At 45.1% G+C, this 12,773-nt stretch overlaps 1 protein-coding gene across 2 annotated transcripts in view; it reads right to left on the bottom strand.

Moving 5' to 3' along the window:
* Positions 1-7,759: 7,759 nt before the first annotated feature.
* Positions 7,760-12,773, bottom strand: part of LOC141095317 (claudin-10-like) — a 120,662-nt gene continuing 115,648 nt past the window's right edge. For both annotated transcript variants that reach the window (XM_073581282.1, XM_073581283.1), the window contains one exon: positions 7,760-8,105. In XM_073581282.1, the coding sequence (XP_073437383.1) occupies positions 8,009-8,105 (97 nt within the window). In that variant the 3' untranslated portion in view covers positions 7,760-8,008. The remainder of the gene's footprint in view (positions 8,106-12,773) is intronic.

Here is a 12,773-nt window from a genome sequence, read left to right as displayed (position 1 = left end):
TTGATTTTCCTGACATCAGATTATCCTATTCCACGAAGATTAGTTTGACTTTCAATGACTTTCAATGACCATTTATAACCTATTTAATTTAATAATGGTAATGCATGCATAGTTAATTCCCTTAAATTATGTGAAAAGCTACCGTATATACAATTTTTGTTTTTTTAGTGCACTGTTTATATTATGTGGAATTAAACATTTCTTTTTAAGTAAATTTTGTATTCCACTTTTCTTCTGCAGTTTGCAGATACTACAAAACACTGCAAGCTGCTCAATGCTGTTCAGTGTTAATCATGACAGCCACCTCCTTTTCAATTGTCTAGAGGAAAAAAATCCTCTTGTGAATGCCCAAAGCCCAATTATATGCAATCAGATCAGAGCTTATATGCAAGTGAATAGGAGCTAATCTGAAGTGCCCAATAATAGCCACTAACAATGTACTGTTCTGGCTGCATATGCTGTTTTATCCAGCCACCACTAGAACTGCAAAGAGCTGATTGTTATAGGTACCTATTGTCAGACCCCCTATCTGATACTGATCCTAAGGATAGTATACCCTTTCATACTCATCTAATTAATGATAATGACAAATGTTTTACTCCACACAACACCATATATGTATTTAGATATATACTGTATACTAAAATCATTGCCATACTTTTCTATGGGCTGGATCTAGTACAGCAGATCATTCCCAATATACATAACCCCAGACTTCTGATTCCTGAGACTGGGTGGTGTGCACGCTGTCAGGATTAACTGGTACTGCCGGCAAGAGCAGACTGTCACTTGACCACAAGTATGCGATTTGCATACATGTGGTCACGTGAAGTTTAGACATGTTCGGCTTCTCTCAATTTACTTGTATTGAGAGAAGCCAGACACATTTAGTCGGAAGTATGCAGATGCACACTGCACACGGTCAGGATTCAGAAGTCTGCACACAAAGTAACTGTAGACTTTTATCAGATGAGGGGACAGCCACTTTAGAAATCTCATATACAGTAAATATGCAGCTATTTTCTCTTCTTTTTCAGATGGTTAAAGCTGTGCGACCATCCATAGAACCAAATGAAGGGTTCTGGTCACAGTTGGAATCATATGAAAAATCTTTACAACAAAACCATTGAGTCCACAATTGTTTTATATCATGAACGACATTAGAGGGTTTGAACAACCACAAATGCCATTGTAAGAAGATGTAAAGAACCACAGGCCTAGCTGCGGAAAAAGTGCTTCAAAGACTGTCATTGAAATTTTACCTGATGCGAGTAGGGTCCTTCAAAAAGTTTCATGCTGGATCTCAAAGACTTTTTGGAAATGGTCCATCCAAGATGGGGGTATCTTGATAGAGGTTTATATTGGCACACAGAAGCTTCAATTTATGCCTTTGCATGTGTGTAGTGCTGGCAAGCTGGAAAGTGAGCTACTTGTCATGATCAGTTCTGGATTACTCTTAGGGTAGGTGCACACGGTGCAGATTCTGCTGCGGTTCTGCAACATTTCTGCAGGTGCGGGTCCGCAGCAGATTTTGCTGCGTTGAATAGTACCTTTATTTCCTATGGAAATTAAAAAACGCTGTGCACATGCTGCGGATTTTTCTGCGCGGTTTTGCTGCGGTTTACAATCCGGAGAATGTCAATTGTTTGGTGCAGAAACACTGCAAGTTTTATACCTCATCCATTATGAGGTGTAAAACCGCAGATAAACCGCAGGACTTTTGTCCTGCGGATTTACCTGTGGTTTTCTCTCCAAAATCCGCACACCAAAAAAACTACGTGTGCACATAGCCTTATAATGTGAAAATACAGTCACATACTATCCTTCAGTATTTGATTGTATTGTGTTTCATATTTTGGACTAAGGTTATTTTATAAAAGATGAATTTTTATAAATGGAAAGGGAATAATGTGCTAGTCATTCTGTGACTTCTAGCATGGACGCCATTAATATTTCTAATTTGTTCTTTTTTATAATTTTGTTGTTTAATCTTTTACTTTTGGAGAGAATATATCAGTAAACTATCTGTACTATAAAGCTGTGTTATTGTGTTCCATATCATGGCGGGTTCCATATCATAGAGCCATAGAGGCTCTTATTGTCTAAGAGGCATAACGAGGGGCGGGCAGGTGAGGCATTTGCCCTGGGCACAACTAGCTTGGGGCACCAATGGGCAGCCTAATGTGGGGGTTTGAATTTTCTCCCAGGTTGCTGCATCTGAACATCGGCACTGCCATGGCAGAATGATGTCAGCAATGGGATCATGTCTCCTGATCATGCTGCCGACTTCACTTCTGCTCCAATGAGAAAGTGGGCAACGGTAAGGTAAGCGGACAGTATATGGGGGATAGTGTGAGGAGACAGTATGAGGGAAATTTTGTGGTGACAGTATGGAAGGAAGTGTGAAAAGATAGTATTGTGGGAGAAAATTGTGAAGTGACAGTATGGGGTGGAGAAAAGTCAGAGGGGACAGTATAGGGTGGATGAAATAGTATTAGGGGGAACAGTGTGAGGGGACACTATGGGAATATAATAGTGAATGATCAATATTAAAGGGGAAATAGTGTGAGAGGACCATACGTGATTGAGGGGACAGTGAAGAAATAAAAAAGAGTGAGGAGACAGTGGGGGTGATGAAAAGTGTGAGAGGAGAGTGTGAACAGATTGAGAGGAGAGTGTGAGGGAATAGTATGGGGGAGAAAAGTGTGAGGGGATAGTATGGGTGAATAGTGTGCGGGGATAGCATGGGTGAATAGTATAGGGGAAATAATATGAGGGGACAGCATGTTGGAATGAAAAAGAGTGAGGGGCAGTGTGGGGGGGAGAAATATGTGAGGGAACATTATGGGGAAAAAAAAGTTAAGGGGCGGAGTGTGAGGGGGCAGTATGAGGGGAATAGTGTGAAGGGACAGTATGTGATTATGGGAGGGAATGGCAAAGTATGGAGGAAGAAATGTGTGAGAGAAAAGTATGGGCTGTGAATAACGTGGGGGGTAGTATAGACAGGGGGCAGCATGAGTGTGAGGACACTGCATAGAGGGGACAGTATGCAGAGGGGGGAGTGTGAGAAGGAGGCACAGTATAGAGCCTGGGCAGAATAGGGAGGACACTGTGAGAGGACAGTGTGAAGAGGGGACCCAGTATGGAAAGGACAAGACAATGTGGGTACCATTTACCAAGAGGGATAGTGTGAAGGGTAAGATTTTGTGCAGGGAGCACAGTGAGGGGCAATTATTCAGGGACACAGTGCGGAGCAGATATTTTTATTCAGGACAATTATAATGTCACTATTTTTAAGGGCACCATGTGCTGCAGAGGAACGGAAAAGAGAAAAGTCTGCAGAGATGAGGTGTGGATGTGAAAAATTATCATGGCGGATGGAAAAGAAGGAAAAGAAAAGAAAGAGAATTTCAAATCAGAAAAGATGTCACCTATAAGGCACCTGGATGGAAACATTTGTGACCTTGACTCTGTTTCATCAGTACTGAGGTTTACTTATAGTCTGCAGTCTGATTATGGTCATTATCAACTCCCATTGTCTCCACATCCAGATCCCGCTGGTGATGAACAGCAAAATATGCATAGTACTATGACTGAGGGCATTTTGTATTCCAGAAATGCGCCATATTTTCCTCTCATAATGTGGGAACCTGATTTTGAATGGATTACAAATAAAGGACGTTTACGGCAGAAGAATTAACACCTTCGAAATGTGGTGCTGGAAAAGGGTGTTATCACTGCCATGGGGCAAGGATCAACCAGCTACAACTTGCCTACTTTGGACACATCATACAAAGAGAAGCAATCATTGGAGAAGGACATCATGGTCTACTCGGAAGAATAAAAGGAACAAGGCGAAGAGGAAGAGCAGCAACCCGATGGCTTGATACTATCAAGATAATGGCAGAGAGCACCCTGGTGGAACTATCTAGACTTGCACATGTTTTCGACCTTCCTAGAGATCGTTCATCCATCAAGTCGCCAAAGGCCGTTAAAAAGAAAATGGTTTTATTGGTAAGGTCACATGATGACTAGTTGAACTACTTAAACTGTGTACAGAAGGGGCTGCCAAACTGAGTTTTTGCTCTGAGTGCAAGAAAACCTATATTCACCTCTGCCATGAACACAGTTTGGCAATAAATAGTGTCATATATTTGCAATAAATAGTTCCATATATAGAAGAAAACGGGGACCGTAGGAAAGATATAACTGGCTCCTTACTGTCATGATGGGTTTTGCCCCAGAGGATAGAAGGCCTGGTGTTTACTTCCCCCTCTACATTCATCCAAAGATCCTTTATATGTAGCAGAAAAACTGAATGTGGTAACAGCATACACAAAAATAATGGTGGGTGAAATTAAAGTATCACGTTTATTAATGTTATAAAAACAAGGGAAAATCTAAAATTATGATGAAAAAGAGGGAAAAGAGAGACACCGGGTCTACGCGTTTCAAGTTCACCACTCTTAGTCCTGATATTGGTCAAAACGCATAGATCCAGTGTCTCTCTTTTACCACTTTTTGTTTATGATTTTAGATTTGCCTTCGTTTTAGTAACATTTATAAGTGTAGTGTTTTAATTTTTTTTTGCCGATGCTGGAACCACATTAATTTTTTTCTGCTGTCTTCATTGCCCAGAAGCCGGTCTGGGGCCTCTGTGCACCACACTTTATTCAAGACATTTTCATATACCCGGTGAGCTGATGTCAGAGCTTTTTTCATCCCTTATGCATACAGGACAATTTTTACAGTTGCAGTTTCTGACACAGATGACAGAAAATGCTTGACAGAAAAACAGTTTGCCCACCAAGCCCCGTTTTTGAGATTTTGACACAATACACTCATTGTGCATCCACAGACTTCTATTTTACCTTACCCTTGAATGTGTGATTCATCTAGTGATGGATCATCCTGGTGGAATACATAACAGACCTACAAAAGCCCTAGTTTTGGGAAGGTTTGATGAGGCTTTATTGATACCTAGTAAATTTGCCTACATCTTCAGGGATGGCTCCCTTCTTTCGGTGAGTCTCCAAGACAATCTGGGAGAGTTGCCAAGTATTGTTTTTAAATGAGAAAAATAGATAAACTGTTGGTCACAAGTAAAATAACCTAAAAAGAAAAGACTATGTATTCCATTTTTTACTTATTCAGGATGATCTTTACTATAAGGCCGGGGTCACACTGGCGAGGAATACGGCCGAGTGAGAGGCGCTAAAAGCACGCATGAGACACGGACAAATGATTCTCTATGGGGTCCCTCGCACCTGCCGTATATTTCTCATCCGTATTCTACGCTCCGTGCCAATCGCAGCATGCTGCGATTGTCAGCGTACTACGCCCGTAGTACGCCAATGCAAGTCTATGGGTGCGCAAAAAATACGCATTACACACGGACCACACATGTGACTTGTGAGAAATACGCACCAGGTGTCTTTTAGCAAAGCCGGCAATTCAGTGCGCTATACAGTAAACTCACACTGACAGTTTTAATAAAGAAACAAAAGAATAGATATATACACATAGAATACATATATATATATATATATATATATATATATATGTCTATATCTAATTCTTTGGTTTCATTTTTTGAAAATAAAAAAAAAACAATAAAAGTACACATATTTGGTATCGCCGCGTCCGTAACGACCCGCCCTATAAAACTGTCCCATTAGTTAACCCCTTTAATGAACCTCTTAAAAAATAAAAATAAAAAACGAAGCAAAAAATAAAGCTTTATCATTATACCGCCGAACAAAAAGTGCAATAACGACGCATATAAATATCCATGGTACCACTGAAAACGTCATCTTGTCCCACAAAAAATGAGCCACCACACAGCATCATCAGTGAAAAAATAAAAAGTTATAGCTCGCAGAATAAAGCGATGCAAAAATAATTATTTATTATATAAAATTGCTTTCATTGCATAAAAGCGACAAAACATAAAAAAGGCATAAATGAGGTATCGCTGTAACCGTACTGACCCGAAGAATAAAACCGCTTTATCAATTTTACTGCACGCGGAACGGTGTAAACGCACCCCCCAAAAGAAATTCATGAAACGCTGGTTTTTGTTCATTCTGCGTCCCAAAAATCAGAATAAAAAGCGATCAAAAAATGTCACGAGCCCGAAAATGGTCCCAATAAAAATGTCAACTCGTCCCGCAAAAAATAAGACCTCACATGACTTGGTGGGTCAAAATACGGAAAAATTATAGCTCTCAATATGTGGTGATGCAAAAACTATTTTTACAATAAAAAGCATCTTTTAGCGTGCGACAGCTGCCAAAAATAAAAACCACCATAGTAAATCAAACCCCCAGTTATCACCCCCTTAGTTAGGGAAAAATAATAAAATAAAAAAAAAATGTATTTATTTCCATTTTCCCATTAGGGCTAGGGTTAAGGCTAGGGTTAGGGGTGTGTTAGGGTTGGAGTTAGAATTGGGGGGTTTCCACTGTTTTGGCACATCAGGGGCTTTCCAAATGCGACATGGCGTCCGATCTCAATTCCAGCCAAAAAAGTCAAATGGCGCTGCTTTTCCGAGCTCTGCCATGCGCCCAAATAGTGGTTTACCCCCACATATGCGGTATCAGCGTACTCAGGACAAATTACACAATAACTTTTGGGGTCCTGTTACTCTTGGGAAAATAAAAATTGGGGGTGAAAAGATCATTTTTGTGGAAAAAATATGATTTTTTAATTGTACGGCTGTACGTTATAAACTTCTGTGAAGCCCTTGGGGGTTCAAAGTGCTCACCACATATCTAGATAAGTTCCTTGGCAGTCTAGTTTCCAAAATAGAGTCACTTGTGGGGGGTTTCCACTGTTTAGGCACATTAGGAGCTCTCCAAACTTGACATGGCAGCCGATCTGAATTCCAGCCAATTTTGCAGTGACAAAAGTCATACGGCGCTCCTTCCCTTCCGAGCTCTGCCATGCGCCCAAACAGTGGTTCCCCCACACATATCAGGTATCATCGTACTCAGGACAAATTGCACAATAACTTTTGCATTCCAATTTCTCCTGTTACCCTTGGTAAAATAAAAAAATTGAACCTGAAGTAATTTTTTTTGTGAAAAAAAGTTAAATGTTCATTTATTTTAAACATTCAAAAAATTCCTGTGAAGCACCTGAAGGGTTAATAAACTTCTTGAATGTGGTTTTGAGCACCTTGAGGGGTGCTGTTTTTAGAATGGTGTCACTTTTGGGCATTTTCTATCATATAGACACCTCAAAGTGACTTCAAATGTGATGTGGTCCCTAAAAATAAAATGGTGTTGTAAAAATGAGAAATCGCTGGTCAACTTTTAACCCTTATAACTTCCTAACAAAAAAAACTTTTGGTTCCCAAATTGTGCTGATGTAAAGTAAACATGTGGGAAATGTTATTTATTAAGTTTTTTTAGTGCTATATTTCTGTGATTTAAGAGCATAAAAATTCAATTTTGGAAAATTGCTAAATTTTCAAAATATTCACCAAATTTCCATTTTTTTCACAAATAAACGCAAGTTATATGAATGAAATTTTACCACTAACATGAAGTACAATATGTCATGAGAAAACAATGTCAGAATCACCGGGATCCATGGAAGCGTTCCAGAGATATTACCTCATAAAGGGACAGTGGTCAGAATTGTAAAAATTGGCCCGGGCATTAGCATGCAAAACACCCTTGGGAGTAAAGGGGTTAAACTCAAGGAAATTGAAGATAAAGTCAATCAATATAAATGATGAAACAAACATCACTCATCTGCATTAAAATGTTTACTGGTCCCTAATGTCATACAAATAAAGAAACATTCACCAGGTATAAAACAAAATGCTATGATTTGTGGAATTATCTTGAACACACGCCCTTATTCTTGTCTTTCCCATGTAGTGTACCAGTAACAATGGTGTGCACTTAAAAAAACAACACATAGATCTTCATATTAAAAAGAAAAAGATTCAGTATAAAATGGCTAAATGTGGCTCCGGCAGGCGGCTACTGATCAAGGGCTAGACATAAGCTTTAGAAGTTGAAGTACTTTCTCTCATCTCTTTGAACTGCATGAACTCATTGTCAGGTGGCTTGTTGTAGTTGTATATATTGCCTCTGCAAGAAAGAGAAAAATGCTTAAGTTACATGTGTTATCAAAGTGTAAAGACATATAGCTGTCAGTGAAGATTCTCTGTGGTGGAATACACACTGCCATATTACAGCTGCTTCGTACAAAGTCAGGTTCCCGGTCAAGTGCAAGGGGTCTGTTCTGATGTCCCCATATGTGTCTGGTTTGGTATGGAGGCTTATAGATTCTTTTTTTGTCATATATTAAAAAATACATTCCATGTTCACTCGTAAGTATACCAGGTATTATATAATAAGAAGCAGTCAGTCCAAAACAAGTTTGATCTAGCAATTCGATAAAATTGCAATTTTTACTGAAATCCAGTTAAAACCATATTGGTACAGTGGTACAATCGTATCAGAGGAAAACCCATTTGGAGAATAACAGGTTGACGCGTTTCAAAGTTCAAGACTTCTTAATTATAACTGTAACGTAACTTATGATTTAGAAGTCTTGAATATGATTTTAACTGGATTTCAATAAAAGTTTCAATTTTATCGAAGTGCTCGATCAGTCGTGTTTTGGACTGCTGTCATCTTGGAATTTGGAACTTTTGCAGTCATATGGACAGGTGACATGGTTATATCTCTTTTACATTGTATATTAAATGGATAACCCTTGTGGTACTAGCAGGTACGCAGAATGCAGTGACGCGCTGCAAGTCGGTTTGGTGCTTTTATAATAACGTTTATAGGCCTAAAGGTGACTTTCCTCAGTCTCAGCCTGTTCAACCAAAGGGGGTAACAATACCCTCACAGGGGCTCAATACAGTTCACACAAACAGAGGAGAACACGACTACGTCCGGCGAGAGCCGTTCACTATAGGGCCGCGGTATGGCCGACTACGAGTCCTTAACTATATAGTCAACATAGCCGTCCTGACGTCCTGGACGGTGGTTCTTCGGCGGAGCAGCCGCTGGGCCCAGCTGCTGAAGAGTTGGCGTAGTCTTCGAGCGTTCCACCGCTCCTGTGGCGCTGGGGCTCCTCCGGCCCCGGAGGAGTCCTTGGGCGAGTAGGCCGCAGCCCCTGGACGGGGGCAAGCGGCACCGATGCGGGGTGGCGGGTGACTCCGCGGTGAGCAGAGGCTCGGCCCTTGCGGACCGGAGCGAGACAGTGGTGGCCGCCGACGGCACTGGACTTGCCGCGGCCACTGGTGAGAGCAGGGCGGCTGCGGGTGGCGGGGAACAGGCTGCAGCCGCGGGACGGAGCGGGACGGCAATGGCCGCGGGCGACCTCGGGTAAGCCAAAGCCACGGGCTGTGGTGAGGCGGCAGCGGCCGCGGGCTGAGCTGGGGCGGCAGTGGCCGCGGGCTGGAGCGGGGCAGCAAGTCTCGGACGGTAGTTTCGGCGCCGTCCCTCTGAAGTCCTTAGTGAGCGTCTTCCCTGGCACTGGTAAGTCACTCTTGCTCTCAGTCGCTTCCACGGTCTCCTGCTGCCTCTGTCCCTGTCTGCTGACTCATTGTGACTGGCACTCCCCGTGGGCTGGGATAAGGCGGCAACGGCCGCGAGTTGAAGCGGGGCAGCGACTCTTGGATGGTCGTCTGGGCGCCGTCCCTCTGATGTCCTAGGTGAACGTCTCTCCTGGCTCTGGTAAGTCGCTTTGGCTCTCAGTCGCTCCCACGGTCTCCTCCTGCTTCTGTCCCAGTCTGCTGACTCACCATGATTAGCGTTCCCCGCCCCTTTTATACTGGCCCCTCCCCTAGCCCATCTGTCTATCTCAACAGTCCGTCCCCGAACTCTGTCCCCGGGAATAGTTTCCCCCGGAACCTAGATGACGGCTCCCTTGGTTCCGGCCCGGACACTCGACGGGGGCAGTTCCTCCCATACTCCCCAGCCCTGTATGCTCGCCAGTCCTCGGGCGAGGATTTCCGTAGACTCGGGTTAGTCTTTGGAGACGACAGTCCTTGTCGCCATACGAACTGGTCCTGTTCGTAACATTCAGGGGGTTTGCCAGCTGTTGACCGCTCGGAGCGTTGAAGCTCGGGTGGAGTGGAGTCTTCTGGGGTGGTGGAGGGTGGTCGACTAGTTGATTCTGGTGGGATGTCCGGGTCCACTATAGTGCCACTACTTTGTTGGCCCGCAGATACGATTGGGAAGTCCTCTTCGTCATCCAGGTCCCAGACCGTGGGTGGGGCGTCGGGGACCTGAGGGGTAAGTTTGAGCCGCGGGGGATCAGTAGACGTACAAGGCCGTAACATGTTACAGTGCACAACACGAGTGAGAGGCGTGTTTTTTCCTTCAGATTGCATTTCGTACACAGGCCCGTCGGGGCTTATCCGGCGCAACACTCGGTACAGGTTCATCTCCCATCGTGGCTCTAACTTGTTTTGGGGACGTTGATCAAGTACGAGTACCCGATCCCCAGTCTGGATGTCAATGGGTGGGGGCAGTGCTCCCCCCGGGTATTCTAGATCCTGGAGCTTTGTGTGGACGATCCGGTGGAGGGTCTGCAGTCGGTGCCGGTGGTTTCAGACCCACGAGGATACTCCGGCCCAAGGTTGGGGTTCCTCTGGGTTTAACTCCACTTCCGTAATTCCTTTGCCTTCCCGTCCGAACAGCAATGAGTAGGGGGTGTAACCAGTCACTCGGTGCACCCGGTTATTATATACCCACACCAGCTCAGAGACATACTCAGGCCAGTGGGCCTTGCAGTCGTTCTCTAGGGTGCGCAGCATTTGGATTAGTGTTTGATTGGATCGTTCGCAGTCTCCGTTTCCCTGCGGGTGGTACGGTGTAGTCCGAGATTTATCGATGCCATAGAGATGATGTAGCTCTTCCATGACTCTTCCTAGGATGCACGCTCCTTGGTCCGAATGTATTCGTTGTGGACAGCCGTACACTTGGATGAAGTTTTTACAAATCGCATAGGCGGCCGACTCCGCTGTTTGGTCTCGGGTGGGGGTGACCACGGCGAACTTGGTGAAATGGTCCACCATAATGAGACAATGTTCATACCCCTGATAGGCAGGACCTATGGTCAGATAGTCCACCGTGAGGAGCTCCAGGGGGGCTGATGTTACAATAGTCTGCACCGGGGCTCGTTGCGCGGGCGGTTTAGCGAGCTCGCACGGGCGGCAGGTTCGGCAAACTTCTTCCACAGCAGCGTGCAAGCGTGGATGGTACACTATCTGCTGCAACCATTGTGAAGTCTTTTGAGCACCAAAGTGGGCCCCCTTCTCATGGGCTTCCCGGGCCAGTTGGTTGAGATGGGCTCCGGGCACGATCACCTGCCATATGGTAGTCGACGTTGTTCGGGACACACGACTTTTCGATATAAAAGTCCCTTTCTGATGATTAGCTTTTCCCACTGGCGCAACATCAGCAACATATCCTGGGTCAAAGTCTGTCTCTGTGAGCCAGTGGGCAATTTACCGGTGGCCACCCATCGGCGCAGGAGTCCAACTTCGCTATCTTCCTGTTGCTGCGGAATCCATTTGTTGCGTGGTTGTCCCAGTATTCCTCCTAGAAGTCCCGGATGAGGCACTTCTTGCGCATCGACTGTAAGCGCGGCGGTGGTGAGGGCGAAGGGCCTCTCTTCTGCTTCTAATTCGTCATCTCGATTCCTCCCCGGGGTGGTGTGTCGGAATCTGGAGAGCGCGTCGGCATGCACGTTTTCAGCTCCCCTTTTGTAGATGATCTTATAGTTGAATTTGGTCATCCGAGCCACCCACCGCTGCTCTAGGGCCCCCAGTTTGGCATTCTCCAAGTGGGCTAATGGGTTTTTATCAGTCCGCACCACTACTTCGGAGCCCGCCAGGTACTCTGCGAATCACTCCATCATTGCCCACACTACAGCGAGGAGCTTAAAGGAGCTGTAATTGTCCGGGTTGCGTTCTGAGTCATGCAGCGACCAGCTACCATAGGCGATCACTTTCTCCTGGCTGTCCTGCACCTGTGACAACACAGCTCCTAGTCCCTGGAGGCTCCCGTCGGTATGAAAGATGAACGGTTGCAAAAAATCCGCATACGCCAATACTGGGGCGTCCGAGAGTGCAGCTTTGAGGTCTTGAAACGCATCCTCTTGCGGTTGCTGCCACTGGATCTTCCGTCCATTCGCCCCGGCGGGAGCCCCCTTCAGCAGGTCTTGCAGGGCTCGGGCTCGGCGTGCAAAATTCTTCACGAACCGACGGTAGTAGCCGGCCAACCCCAAGAAGGCCCGCACGTTTTTCACCATCTCGGGGGTAGGCCACCCCTGGATGGCAGCGACCTTTTCCAGGGATGATCTGCAGAACAGGTGGCATTTATGGGGCTTTACCTTTAACCCGTACTTCTGCAGCCGGCCGAGCACCTGCCCCAACCGCCGCAGGTGGTCCTCGAACGTGGCGGAATAGCTGATAATATCGCCCAGGTATATCAACGTGGCTTCAAAGTTGAGGTCTCCTAGACACCGCTCCATCAACCGCTGGAAGGTTCCTGGGGCGTTGGCCAGCCCAAACAGCATCCGATTAAACTCGAACAGTCCCATGGGGAGGATAAATGCCGTCTTGGCTCTATCTTCCTCCGACATTGGCACCTGCCAGTTCCCACTGGCCAGGTCTAGAGTTGAAAAGTACGTTGCGTTCCCCAAGGCGGACAGAGACTCTTCTATGCGGAGCAGTGGATACGAATCCTTGATCGTGCAGGTGTTCAACTTCCGATAATCCACACAAAAACGCA

This window comes from Dendrobates tinctorius, unplaced genomic scaffold (genome assembly GCF_039654945.1).
Source record: "Dendrobates tinctorius isolate UK_male_01 unplaced genomic scaffold, ASM3965494v1 ptg000069l, whole genome shotgun sequence".
Classification (NCBI taxonomy): Eukaryota; Metazoa; Chordata; class Amphibia; order Anura; family Dendrobatidae; genus Dendrobates; species Dendrobates tinctorius.
The sequence above is the reverse complement of the archived record's forward strand: the minus strand, read 5'-3'. Positions and strand labels throughout refer to the sequence as shown.